The 14,856-nt window shown below is 41.1% G+C and overlaps 1 protein-coding gene across 15 annotated transcripts in view; it reads left to right on the top strand.

Moving 5' to 3' along the window:
* bptf (bromodomain PHD finger transcription factor) overlaps positions 1-14,856 on the top strand; it is a 157,506-nt gene that overhangs the window by 47,829 nt on the left and 94,821 nt on the right. For 10 of the 15 annotated variants that reach the window (XM_085963913.1, XM_085963904.1, XM_085963903.1 and 7 more), the window contains exons 3-4: positions 5,134-5,357; positions 10,900-10,980. In XM_085963913.1, coding sequence (XP_085820039.1) covers positions 5,134-5,357; positions 10,900-10,980 — 305 coding nt within the window. The remainder of the gene's footprint in view (positions 1-5,133; positions 5,358-10,899; positions 10,981-14,856) is intronic. The other 5 variants (XM_085963910.1, XM_085963909.1, XM_085963911.1 and 2 more) reach the window with 1 other exon arrangement.

Below are 14,856 nucleotides of genomic sequence, written 5' to 3'. Positions count from 1 at the left end.
AGTCTTTTTGCTGGGGTACAGTCTAGTGAGCAACTGTCATTACCTCAATTTTAAATGACCATTCTTCATGTGTGAGTCAAGGTGCTGAATGTTGGAATGCTTTTTGACAGTGAGGGAGCATCATGGCTGAAAGATGTCCAGTTGAGCAGAGAGTCGGGATTGAATAATACAGCTGACTGACTCTTTTTTCACTTTTGTCCCTTCCTAGCCCAAGATCTCACCCAGGCTAGACTTGGATCTGATTATAAAGGTTGTAAGTCTAGCCTGGATGAGCTGAATTAATTCAGACCTGAAACCTCCTTTTTCTGTATACTGCCACCTTGCACCAGGATGCTTTTATTTGCAGGACCACTGGGAGAGTTGTTTGGTGTTTGAAAACACTTGAACCTTATTACTTTTGTGACGGCCCTCCTTGTTTCTGCATGTTTTGAAAAGGCGCATGATTGGTCCTGTAGAACACCACTTCTCACTGTGTCCCATACCAGAGCCATTTCCAGTTCTTTTTAACTCTGCTTTTTATTTTAATCCAGCTAGCTAGCTAATTTTCCAATAACTGCACAAAGCTTGCAGTTTGCCCTACCAGTGTTAGACTGGTCTAAAATCTGCTGCTTCATGTGCCAGAACACTTTGAATATTGGGATAATGTTTGCTGTCCCTTCCCCTAAAATATGTTCCTGTATCTACGGAGTCCCTAATATATTAACCTAGCCGTACTATTTTCTTGAGGATTCTAGAATGATTTTCATTTGACCACCTATCCCTGTACATTCAATTCCTTCGAACACATGTTTTATAGATCTCAGGATATGTTGTAAAACCCAAGCCAATTTGACGGCACTTGGAATTTGTCCTTGGCTGCCTTTTTGAGGATTGGTATGAAGAGTTATTTTCTCCTCAATAAAATTTGTACCAAATCCATCTCCGAAAGGTTCAATTTATCTTGCTCTAAATTCACAGCTTACATAGCATCTGCTTGGCCCAGTTGGTATTACCTGAGTCAGAAGGTTGTGGCTTCAAGCCCTGTTCTTGAATTTGAGCACTGGTTGATATTCCAGTACGGTAGTGGTGGGGGTTGTGTGAGGTGCTATTCTTTGCACGAGACCTTAGTATGGTGCTGTCTGCCTGTTCAGGTTGCTTTACGGATCCCTTGGTACTTGGGGTGGGGCGGGGAGTAGGGAGTTCTTCTATGTTTTCAACAATCTTCCCTCAATCAGCACCACCACAAAGATTCTGGTCATTCACTTCATTGCTGTTTGTGGGATCTTGCTGTGTGCAAAATAGCCGCCGCATTTATCTACATAACGGCGTTAATCGTATGCAAAGTGCTTTGTGACATTTTTGACAGGAGTTCTAAATAAATGTCAGGGCTTTCGAATAGAGCTTCTGTGGATCATGTTGCTATTTATTCCCATGCCTATAGTCCTTCTACAGTAACATGTGCGTGCTGATTTGGCAGTGCAAGACCATCCTTGAAACCCACCTCTGACCAAGCTTCAGTTACCCCTCCGAATACCTCCTCCTTTGGCCCGGCGTCCAGTTTTTCTCCTTGTATCTCTGAAGCACCTTGAGGCATTTCTCTACATTTAAGGCACTGTATAAATGCAAGTTGTTGTAGTAGTACTAAATCTAACTCATCAAACCAGTAGAAATTTCACTGGTTGGTAAAATATGCAAGCAGCCAAGTTATACTTGCTGCACACACTGGGTGGTGCTCCAGTTTTCTCCAAAACTCAAGTGCTGTTGAATCTCTTGGGCACGTACACCCTGGAGCTTTAGTGTGCACAATGGTGTAAGTTGAGGAGGAAAGAAGAGCATCCATTGTATGTAACCAGAATAACCTAGCTAATGTCAATGAGGCAACATAGTTGCATGTGTTTCATTCACTCTAGCCACATGCTTCCAACAGTGCAAAAAGTGGAAGGTATTTCGCAGGCTATCAGCATATTTTTTTTTAGTTGAAATATTCATTAAAAGAAAACTTGTCAGAGAGAGGCAATTTTAAACTTAAACCTTTACATTGTTCTGTAATCAAGATGTCTGCTGCATGATACCAGGTAACAAAGATTTATTGTTGCGACAGTTGCTGAAAATCTTCAGCAGAAGTGGATGCATTTCACTTTGCTATGCACCCAGCACATCAAGTATTGACGAAGCTTGCTGATTAAGTAATAGCTTTTAATAATTATTTTTGGGGCTCTGCTGGTAAAATAATTTCAAAGCAACGTTACTGTAAGTGGGAGTGTTAAAATGAATAAATTGGACTGTGATGTAGTCTTTACTGTGTTTGTGTGAAATACTGTTGTTCCTTTGCAGTTGCAGAATGTTTGTTATACTTGTGATTAACATGAGGATTCACAGACTTGAAATATAGCAACGAGAGTTGGTGGAATTCCTTGAGGCTGTTATTGGTATCGATCTGAACTGGCAGTTTAAACAATAAAGTCACGGTCTTTTAAAAAAAAAAAAAAATATATATATATATGTCCAGTAGTGTAGAACTGTTGTGAACGTTCTGAATCTATCCACAACATACAACTACTCGCACTTACCTTAAATGTAGCCGTGTTCCAAGGTGCTTCACAGGAAGAGTTCGGGGAGGTAGGCAAAAGTTGAAGAGATTTCAAGGAGGCTTTTGAATTCGGGGATATTAGATAGCATGGTGGAGGAGTTTGCGGAGAAAATTTGTGAAGCTTTGTCACTGATTGATTGACAGAGGAGGTGGAATGCATCATATTTAAAATATTTCAAATTTTCCAAAATCAGGGTCACTTGCCGGGGGGAGGCAGAGATTGGCTGCAGCAGATCTTGGGGCAGTATAGTGTGGCCAGTGACGCTTGGCTGACTTAAGAATTCCAGATTTTTTTAAAGTGCCGTAGCTTGTGCAACAGATCATTGGTTACATAGACTTTCTAGTTCTTCTAAAGCTTTAAGTGACTTCTTAGCTGCCCACAGCGACACTGGACACCAGGGATGAAAAGGAGTACCTTATGTCCAGTGTTGCTATGGACCGATTAATGGCAGATACATTGCATAATGTATAAATAGCTGAATGTTGGCCACACTGCAATATACCCACTACTTCCATAACTTAATTTTTTTCCCCCCTGGCTTTGAAGGATGTTGCATTGAACAAAACGGACCTTTACTTGGATGTATACTGCTGCGTCTCATCAGGGAATGTGTTATTGGGCATCTATGGATTTGAGCATACTTCTTGATTTGTGTGCAACATTTGGAAGTAGCAGTCTGCAGTGTAAGCTAGCACTGATAAGTGCAGTAACACTCAGTTATCTGTTTACCAACTGTTTTGCTCCCAAATGATATGTGGATAACTTCATTTTTCCTTGGGTGGCCGTGGCTCCCTGATGGCTTAATGTTACACATTCTCTGTCACAAGATGATGGCTTGACATTGGCTGCAGTTAGATACAGGAGTTCTTCTAAGAACAAAATAGAGTTATGGGCGACGCAAGGGAATACAATAAGTACTTTGCACATACTGCTTTCTAGTATCCTTTTGTCCTGTTAAGAACCTTGGTACGTCTAATGGATGATATTGTATCTGTCGCGCATTTTGTCTGTCCTACTGTGGCATCACGCCTGTGTATTAGCAAATTTATTTCTCGCGTGTTCCAAATCTCTCTCAATTTTTGAATATCACTTTGGCCACCGTCTTGGTTTCTACACTAAGCTGTTTGTTGTAAACTGAAGACATTACAAAGAGTTGCACGCAAATGGTTAAACTTTTCTGTCCAATCGTATTTTCTGTGTTTAAAATGCCTGTAATAATGTTGCCTGTGTTTGTGAAAATCCCGAGCTTTGAGTTTACGCAGGTTCATAGAGCTATCTGTGTTAACTGAAGAGACTAAAACAGCTTTCAATATATGCAATTCAATGGTGGAGGATTCTTGGCTGAGCGTGATTGTGTTCTCTCCTAATGTCCACATAGATGGCCATCAGAGGTGGGAAGCTAGTTTTTCCCCAGTCTAATAAGAAAGAAAAGACTTGCATTTATATAGCGCCTTTCACGACCACTGGACGCCCCAAAGCGCTTTTCAGCTGAATGAAGTACTTTTTGAAGTGTAGTCACCGTTAAAGAATGAGGGGATCTCATTGAAACTTATAAAATTCTGACAGGACTGGACAGACTAGATGCAGAAAGGATGTTCCCGATGGTCGGGGAGTCCAGAACCAGGGGTCACAGTCTAAGGATAAGGGGTAAGCCACTTAGGACAGAGATGAGGAGGAATTTCTTCACCCAGAGAGTGGTGAACCTGTGGAATTCTCTACCACAGAAGGCAGTAGAGGCCAATTCATTAAATATATTCAAGAAGGAGTTGGATATATTTCTTAAGGCTAAAGGGATCAAGGGGTATGGGGAGAAGGCAGGGACCGGGTACTGAATTTGGATGATCAGCCATGATCACATTGAATGGCGGAGCAGGCTCGAGGGGCCAAATGGCCTACTCCTGCTCCTATCTTCTATGTTTCTATGTTGTAATGTAGAAAACACGGTAGCCAGTTTGCGCACAGCAAGCTCCCACAAATAGCAATGTGATAACCAGATAATCTGTTTGTGATGTTGATTGAGGGATAAATATTGGCGAAGACACCGGGGATAACTCTCCTACTCCTATTTGAGATAATGCCATAGGATCTGTTACGTCCACCTGAGAGGGCAGATGCGACCTCGGTTTAACGACTCATGCAAAAGACGGCACCTCTGACAGTGCAGCACTCCCTCAGTACTGCACTGGAGTGTCGGCCTCGATTTTTTGTGCTCAAGTCCCTGGAGTGGGACTCACTACCTTCTGACTCACTGCTGACACACAATTTTAAATAGTATTGGAAGGCAGGAAAAAGAATTACCAAAGCAAGAATATGGTGTTATCAAAGATTATGTAACTGTAGTTTGGAATCTAACGTGGTTATATTGATGCAAGTAAACAAGCCATTTTATTTCCATCCACCTTGGTGCAATATGGAGAACAGAACTAATGGGATCACAGATAGCTTGAGGCCACTGCTTTATCCTGCCCTAATGTAATCTTACCACCTTTTTGCTGTGTTTGGTAATCTCAGCCTGGATACCAAAGTGCTCTTGTTTATATAAATTGATTTATTTTTCTTTCAGTGAGGAAGATAAAGATGAGGAAAAGGATAAGAGAGTGTGGTATTACAGCTCAAAGATGCAGTTGGCTGAACTTATTGAATCTCTGGACAAAGAATACTGGGAATATGACCTCTGCAGAATACTGAAAGAAATGCGTGATGAAATTCACCGGCATATGGACATCACAGAAGACCTGACCAATAAAGTTCGTGGCAATAATAAATCTTGTCTAAGTGCAGTTAATGGTAAGTGAAGTTGACTTGAAGAGGATTGCTGATTTATGCCTGAAAATGGAGGTTGATATTCTTCTGTCATATATGTTACAAACTAAATAGATGTAAGAAGTCACACAACACCAGGTTATAGTCCAACAGCTTTATTTGAAATCACAAGCTTTCGGAGTGCTGCTCCTTCAGGTGAAGTGAGGATGCTCTGTTGAGCTGTTGAATACAGATTTGTTGTGCACTGGGTGAGAACCAAATGGCTTATGCACAAAGTTTGTCTGTAAGAAATTGTGTATGCAGTGACTAAAATACTGAATATTAAGCAGAAACAGAAAATGCTGCAAATACACCTTAAATTAGTCCGCATTTGTAAACTGAAGAAACAGATGTGCTGTGCATGTGCAATCTTTGTCAGAAACATTAACGTGCCTTTTCTCTTTGCTGATTTTGTACTCGATTTCAGCAGAGATCTCATTGCTTTTAGCTGTTAGAACCAGTTTTACAATCGGCAAATTTGAGACCCCTAGATTCCTAATTCATATTACTTAGTGCAAATGATGGAACAAAAATGTTTTCTTCAAATCATTTTCCACACTTTTTAATTTTTTACCCCCTCCTGCTACCATGAAGTTGTCTCCTTTCTCGGGCACAGTTTCATTGGTGTTGGATGGTCCACTGTACCCACCCTAAGTGACCATTTACAGTGAGTGCCGGCAAGCTGCTCAGTGACCCGATATCCTCAAATTCACAGTTTCAGCAGGAGCTGCTGGATAGCCATCCATTGGGAACCATGGCAACTTTGTTTCAACTGGAAACCCTTCCATCAGAGTGGCTCATAATGTTAACCCTTCTTTTCTCTCAGATGGATCCAAGATTTCTAGAATTTCCTGTTCTTGTTTCAGATACATACACCTTTTAATTGTTCCAAACACATCGGTGCTGTTGGGGTTTTTTCATCTAGCCTGATCAGTGCCTGAACTTGAATTCAGTGTTGTGTGGGTGTAATGCATTCATGGAAGAAGTTGTTGCTTGCATTAGTGTTCTGCAACTCTTGGTTCAGTCAGCAAGGTTTTGTAGACCTTTCCACGCATTAATAAATTTAAAAAAAATTCTGTGTAGTATAGATGTTTGAAGTGCATGCATTTATATGTTTTTGATATTCTAATGGCTGATTAAGCATTCTACCATGTGGCAAAATATTGTAGTTTTCTTCCATATTTACTGTTGCAAATCAATGAGAGAAGTTTCTGTTTGTGCAAAATAACACCTCAGTTGTGACGATCCAGTAGTTTGAAGTCGCTGGCTATGGGTGATCTTTTTTAAACCTATTTGCATGCTTTTTTTTGTCCCCCTGCACCATGTAGCATTCTATTTACTGAGAAAGCAAACAAAAGACCGCTACAGGCCTTTGTCAACGCTAGTTTTAACAAGACCCGTTGTCTTTGATGTTTTAAGCAAAACCGTCCCTTTTGTTTCCTTTTTGTCTCTCCCTTCCACGCAAAAACACTTCACCAACCTGTCGCCACTTATCTCTATTCTTCCCCCACCCTGAAACAACACCATCTTTCCATGATTCCCCACATGGGAACTATCATGTGGGGAAGACTGAGGTAAGCGTGCATGTCCTCCTTTTCCATGGTGCAACACATTAGTATGTCAAATCGTGCTGCCAGCTCAAGTTTTTTTTGGCCACTTGGCCGAAGGAATTATTTATCGAGCAGCTCCAGCAATTATGTGGATTTATATTTAAGGTGGAAATGGGAGAAGATATAAAAATCAGTACTGGCAATAGGAGGACATAACAGTGCAATCTGAAATTTCACATGAGGCGTGGGAGCATTGCCCCACACTGTTGGATGCAGCTTTGACTGCTTAACTGGTTAATTTAGGGCAATTCGGAGACTAGTTTTAAGCTGGTGTAACATCAGATGCGTAAGGAAATGGTAATTGATGTATTGCATGCTTAGTTTTGATTCTTACACCCTTCAAAGACATGCGCTTTCCTTGTACTAGAACAAGCGCGGGCAAAATAATTTCTGTTAAAGGGATTTAGCTAAGGATTTTATTGATGGATTGCTTAAAAAATCGATGTTACATATCTTGAGATTGAAAGATCTAAACTGCTGTCTTGAGTCCTGATGCTAGAGGAATATTTTTTCTGTGCGTGACTAAATGAGAAACTCATTGATAAAGGTGTTTACAGTTTTCCGTAGACAGTGAATAAGGAGGAAACCTTCCCCACTGAGCATGTTGCCAGCTGGTACAATAATTAGTTGATACGTTAACTGCGTGCTTTGTTCACCAGTATTTTAAAGCACATTTGAATGTTTAATGTAACATCAAATGGTCGCTATACCAGTTGTAACTTTCCCCAGAGCACCAGAACTCTTGACGGAATTATAGATCTTTGAGTAGATTTATACAACCTTGGGTGTGAACTGCAGATGGTGTAAAAACTTCCTGAAGCAGCTTGTAACATTTGGGGGTCCAATCTGAACACCATGCTTGAGTTCCATGACCTCATGCTTTTTATCATTAGCAATCTTTAAAACTTATTTTGCCTGTTGTGGCACTAATGCTACTGCATGCAGATTAGTTTTAACACAGGTGAAATGATTGTCTCAGGGGAGATGCAGCACCATTGGGACTTCAACAATAGGTAGGAGTTCTTATAATGTACTTCTAGCTGGTGTGGAAGAGAGATTGGGAGGCAGTGGCAGCAGTCGGGAGAAACCGCTGGAGGAAAAGGATACATGAATATGTGATCAGCGAGAGCAGCCAGTGGAACCGTAATCATTTTCTTATTACTGTTTTCCTTTTATTATAGTTATCATTGAGGCCCCTATGTATGTATGGATGTGTGTTATATATTACGTACATAGACACTGGTCTTTGGGAACCATACATGTTTTAACAATATATTTAGCATACTCATTTTAACAAAGCATGTTAGTTATGTATTAATTAGCTAGGAAGTTATGCTCATTATAACAGCACTCTGGGTAGATCAGTTTATTAAACAATGGCCTTAATGTATTTACACACTTTTCCCCTCCCCCTTCCAACCCATGCCCCCACAAAGGGACCCGTAATCATTGTCACTTATGGACAGCATGACTCTGGCAGGGTTACTAGTACCAGTTCTGCTATCTTGAGATGGAATTTTTTTTTAAGCCATGGTTCAGACAACTTGTTCATAAGATTCCGCAAGCTCTGAGAGGCAAAACAACTTGTTGGGTTAAATTTGTATTTTCAGGGTTTTTATGATGTTCATTGTCTTACTACAGTTTGTGTTTCTGCCCCTCATTTATCTTCTGGTACTTGTACTATCAAGAAATGTTCGATTTCAGAAGACGATACTGAAATGTACTAAAACCGTGAGCTGTGTAAAATAGATTCCGTATTATGTATTTTTGTGTGTGTCAACACTTAACTTGGGGTGGGGTTATTGGCATGAGAGAAGGAAGTGATCATTAAGGTGGTGAATGTCATTGTGAAGCCATTTTTGGTATATCTGTCAACATAAAGTTGCTCAAAGTCGGTGTAGAATTGGGCAGGTGTAGTGTAAACCCCTCCAGACTGCTGCAAGAAATGCCTTCAGGCCAATATCAAGAGCTCCCCCTGCTGCTCCATGGATGCACTTGTTTTGTACACTGGCTATCCTTGCAGTCCCTGAGTAAGAAAGATTGTTCACCTGCTGCAGTTTTATGGTGTGATCCAAATTACTAGGAGCTGGGAACGTCATCTTGCCAATCTGGGCTGGGTTCAAACCAAGTTGCTGAAGTAAAGAAAGAACTTGCATTTATACAGTGCCTTTCACAACCTCGGGTCATCCCAAAGTACTTCCAGCCAATGAAGTACTTTTTGGTGTAGTCACTGCTGCAATGTAGGAAACGAGGCAGCCAATTTGAACACAGCAAGCTCCCACACACAGCAATGTAGTCGTGTTGGTTGAGTGCTAAGTATTGGCCAGGGCACTGGGAGATTTCCCATGCTCTTCGAAATAGTACCGTGAGATCTTTTACATTCACCTGAGACACCTTGGTTACTTCTTATCTGAAAGATGGCACCTCCAACAGTGCAGCACTCCCTCAGCACGGCACTGTTGTGTCCGTCTAGATTTTGTGCTCAAGTCTCTGGAGTGGGACTCTAACCCACGACCTTCTGACTCGGAGGCGAGGGTGCTACCAGCTGAGCCACGGCTGAAGGAGCAATCTTGCAACCCACTGAGCCGTCCGGTCCCACAGTAGTAGATATTTCTGGGTTTTTATTTACACCTGTGCTTTCAGGTGGGCTAGCTCAGTCAGTGAGACCACATGCAGCTTCAAATGAGATTTGAGTCAGGGACTTCACAGGAGGAGTATGTGCCAACTATTCGAGTTTAGCCAAGATCCACCATTCAAGTTCTCGTGGCTTTATCACTTTTCAAATTCTGACGTAATACGTCAAGTACTGTGCAGCTCTCAAGTGGTTCAGAAGGTGCCACGGTATTCAAGAACATTAAGGAGAAAAACATTCATTTTCAGAGTTTGGATCAGTGCTGTGCAGTGTCCCGAGTACAGGCAGTACACTGCATTTGGTCAGTGTCTGATCCTGAGATGAAGCTGGGCCGATGATTTTGTTTTGGATGGTCAAACACTCTTTGTAAACAGTAGCTACTTTTATATTTAAAAAAAAAAAAAAAAAAAAAAAATGGATTCAATAGAGAATCCCTGGTAACTCTTTGGTAGTTTAGCTCAGAAACCCATTTGAATGAAGGTTTACCGACCTCGAATTGAAACAAAATATTCTAATGATCATCCTTTAAGAAACACATTACCAGGAAACTCTCTGTTAACCGGCAAAATTCAGGAGTAGGTTCAGACAAGTTTTACTTCATATTAGTGGTAGTTCCTGGATATGTGGCTGTGTAACTGGGGTTCGTGCACTTGTTGCTAAGCAACAGGGACGCTTGGTCTGTGGCCGGAGTTCCTGCACATGTTGCTAAGCAACAGGGAAGCCTGGATTTGTTGTTGTGTACGGAGCTCTCGTACCTTTTAACTATACCTCTCTGTAATCCGGACTTTTTGATAAACCGGCACCGCGGCAGTCCTGTTGGTGCCGGATAATAAAGAGTTTCCTGTAGAAGTTAGAATCAAAGGTGGAATGTTACAGTTGCTCTCTATTACAACTGAAAAATGTTGATAGAATCTAAAGGACAAAAAGGGCCTTAAGAGGATTGTCTTGAAGGATTACTGGAAGTATGTTGCAGATTGACCCAGTGAAACTTGGATATAGGTTAGTAAGGGGATTGGCAGCTGAGGACTGCTGGTTATCTGGGCACTCGAGGCATTTTTCCACTTCATTTGTTCATGGATCTATGTTTTTAATTATCTTTTCATTCAGTTTGGCCCATTTTTTTCATATTTTGTTTGTTCCTTAATCTCATTTTATAATTTTTTTTAAAAGTCCTTTCACTTTCTCTCTCCACCCCCCCCCCCCCCGCCCAATAGATTTATTTATTTTTGGTTTCCAATTTATTTTTCCTTCAATTGTTTTTTTCTCCCCTTTCATGTTCATTTAGGAAATGGGGACTCCACGGAGCCAGGCTGGGGAGGATTGCAGGTTGTGGGAACTCTGAAACAAGCTCGTACACAACAAGGCGGTAGGCAACACTCTACGAACTAATCTTGAGAGCAGTGGGTTACTTACAAACTAGTTCAGCATGTGTTTTTTAAACAGTAGGAGATCTCTTGGGCATGTGCCACGGAATCAATGCAGTCATTTCCCAAGGTGAAGCATCAAAGAGTGGCTGAGGTTTTTGGTTCATCTTGGTTTGTTTTTTTGAGGGGGCGAGGGGATAAAGAGAGCAACTGTTTACAAAAGTTTGGCAACAGTGAGACTTGCACCAGTATGTCTGGTAGGTAATGGGACAGTGTTGGATTAAGACTGTTGACCAGTGAAAGTTAGGCACTCCATCTAAACCTTGTGGACATGAGTTGCTAATGCCTGGAAAACACTATGGAAATAGCCGAGGAAATGGGGGGGGGAAAAAAAGAAAGACTTGCATTTATATAGCGCCTTTCATGACCACCGGACGTCCCAAAGTGCTTTACAGCCAATGAAGTACTTTTGGAAGTGTAGTCACTGTTGTAGTGTAGGAAATGCAGCAGCGAATTTGTGCACAGCAAGCTCCCACAAACAGCACTGTGATAATGATCAGATAGTGTGTTTTGGTGATGTTGATTGAGGAATAAATATTGGCCAGGACACCAGGGGTAAACTCCCCTGCTCTTCTTCGAAATAGTGCCACTGGATCTTTTATGTCCACCTGAGCGAACAGACGGGGCCTTGTTTTAACACCTCATCTGAAAAATGGCACCTCTGACAGTGCAGCACTCCCTGGGCACTGCACTGGAGTGTCAGCCTAGATTACTGTGCCCAAGTCTCTGGAGTGGGACTTGAACCCACAACCTTCTGACACCCTGGGGACAGCAGTAGTGAAAATAGTAATTTGATCCAGCTAGATTTAACTACCCCATCCTAAAGAAAGCAAAACTATTACACGAGACTGAATTATCTTTATTCTCCAGTTGCATCTGTGACTGAACCAGACTCATTTGTCTTTATCTTTTGTGGTTTGATCTTGATGTACTGGTCCCAGGATAGCTGAGCTAATAAAGTAATCCTAAAAGATTGGACATTTTGATCCCTATTTTGTAGGTCAGCTCATTATCTCAATGCTAAAAGTACCATGTGTTTAAAATAAAACAGTGCTTGGAAAATATGTTACTGATGTATGTTCTGCTGAGTTGCTGCCACTCTTACACTCTCAAATTCCAGACCAACAAGGCAGCATATACGTCTTAGTAACTTGTCCCTCAGAAACCCTTTATTTTACAGTATTAAATGTAAAGTGTCTACTTTTTCTTTAGGATATCTCACTTTAATTGATAATTACTATCTTGCATAGAGGTTACATGGCTGGAATCCTCCAGTATGTTTCCCAAGTGCAGTATTCATGCTTAAGCAAAAGAGGTGTAAATGCATTGTGGCCTATCTACTTGTTGGATATTCTGGTGTTGAGCATTCCCCAAGCGCTTTTGCTTATATTGCAAATCATAGATGTTGCTTATTACAAAAAAAAGTATTTGTATTTTGTGAATTCCGCGTTAAATAGAAGAACTTCTGTAATGGCGACATGGAAATGCTGTAATGGTCACTAATTGTCCTTCCAAGTGGAGTTACTGTTTGTGATCACAGAAGTTGCGTGTGATTGTTGGGTCAATAACATTCCTGTTTAAATTTATCCTGTATTCATTTGCCTGTATCCTGGATTAAAATGGTATGGGAAAAAAATTCAAATGGGTGTTATCCTTTGCGTCGAGAAACTCAAAACTGTTCTCTAGATTAAGGTTAGAAATGAATAATAGTGTGAACCCTATGAGTTAAAGTAAATATTACCAGCTAGGCAAAAATGGGGACAGTAATAAACCAAGTTTCAGTGCCTTTAAACTGCTCACTGTGACTACCCTGTTTTCAGTGTGATTATATGAATGGTGTGATTCCACTGAAGACAAATGTTGGTTGATACCATCAGATTGTACGGCCTATGTTTCTTCTTGTATTAAATCCACAAATCTAGTTTCAGCTGTGGTTAGCTTCATTGGGAGCTCAAACTAACTTTAGTTGAAATGGGCTTTGTCCGCCTGCTGAACATGAGAAGTAGTATGGGACAGATGAATGGCGCAGCCCTTTACATTTCCCTAGCCAGGAGGATCAGAGAAGACCGCTTCCTTATTGGTGGATTTGGACCTGTCGGGAAGCAGCTTTTTGCATCAATCAGTCCTTCAGTTGGGAAGTTTTGAATAGCAACCGACTTGCCCCACTGTTTATGGTTTGAGGACAGGGAGGGATAATGGAAAGCAATGAGAAGGAGGGTTTGGGGGCTTAATTTTTGTGCATGGTTTTTTTTTGAACATATATCGGGGGGTCTGGCTCCAAGTGTGTGTGAGTGATCTTAATTTTTATTTCTGGTGCTGTTTTTTTTGTTTGTAGGGTCTTGCAATTTTTGTGTACAGGGCTGTTTTAATTTTCTGTGTATCAGAGCTTGCATTTCTATGAAGTCACGTAGCCCATTTAAGGTTTTAACATGCGTATCTGGCCCCTAGCTTCTGTACAAAAGTTCAGGAGAAAATGCAAGACTCGGTTTACCATGGGTATGTGATCGGTTTAACGTCTCGACACCTCCGACAGTGCAGCACTCCCTCAGCACTGCACTGGAGTGTCAGACAAGATTCTTGTACTCCAGTCTTTGGAGCGGGACTTGAACCCACAACCTTCTGACTTCAAGGCGAGTGTGCTACCCACTGAGCCACAGCTGACACTGCAGTTTTGAACACTTGAGTGTTCAGACCATGACAGTCTGCAAACTTCTCAGATACAGAAGAAACAAGTTAGGCTAAAGCTAAATCTAGATCAACGAATACTGAGCTTATTGATCAAAAGAAACATTGAGAGAAATGCAAAACTTAAGGTAACACTTCCAGTTCCTTGATTGTTTGAGCCGGTTCGACCTTTGGTTTCAGGTACGGCAATGGCCTCTGAAGTTATAATGAAATATTGCTGCAGTATGGTTCTTTTTAACTGTGCTGCTGAAACCTTCTCATTACAACAGCACTGTACGACAGTGGATTAATGAGATGCAAATAGCGTGAAGATTGCAATTTCTGTTCTGTGACTTGACAATTGCCCAAACTTGCACAAAAGACTGAGTGTTTTTTAGTTTAATGCACGATCTAGGGCAGTGTTGTCCAGTATGTTAGTCACTAGCCGCAGGTGGATAATTGGGAATCCAGATGGATGAATTGGAACATAGGAACTGCATTTCTGATTAGTAAATAAAATATGTGATAGACACTTGTTGGGCATGTGATCTTAATACTTGAATTCACACGCTGTATGAATGTACACTTTAACCTTTTGTGCATTTGTTGATAAAATGGTAGGACAATAAACAGTGTGTGCGAGTGTTTCTTGATTGTTGTGAGTGCTTAACTTTCTTGGATACTGAATGGTGGTAAATATGAAATAAATATACACGTGAAGTACGCTTACTTGTATTTGTAAGTGTATGCAAGGTGTTTTCTACTAAAATTAGTGCTTGTGGCCAAAATGGTGTTGGCATAACCACAGCAATTTATTTTAGACAACGCTATAGATATAGGAATCTATGTGGTAGATCTCTATTGCATGGAAGATCTATAATGCTAGTTTTTATTTCACCTCTGGTTTAAGATGAGAATGCCAAAATGAGATGGCAGAAATATACCAGTAAAGGAGTGCAAACGTGACATTTGTTGAAGCTAAATGTAATACCGCTGTTCCCATCTGTGGTCAACTAACTCAGTACAGACGAGCAATCAAACCTGCAATGTCCCTGGTCTGTACGGCTCAGCTACTAACCAGACACTTGTTGAGCCACCAGAGCAGCCTTACAGATGAGCTTTTTGCTAACCTATGCAGTAGATTATGGGGGAAA

The sequence above is a fragment of the Somniosus microcephalus genome, chromosome 21 (assembly GCF_052327205.1).
Source record: "Somniosus microcephalus isolate GS21.2 chromosome 21, FLI_Smic_1.0, whole genome shotgun sequence".
Classification (NCBI taxonomy): domain Eukaryota; kingdom Metazoa; phylum Chordata; class Chondrichthyes; order Squaliformes; family Somniosidae; genus Somniosus; species Somniosus microcephalus.
This window is presented reverse-complemented; position numbering and strand designations above follow the sequence as displayed.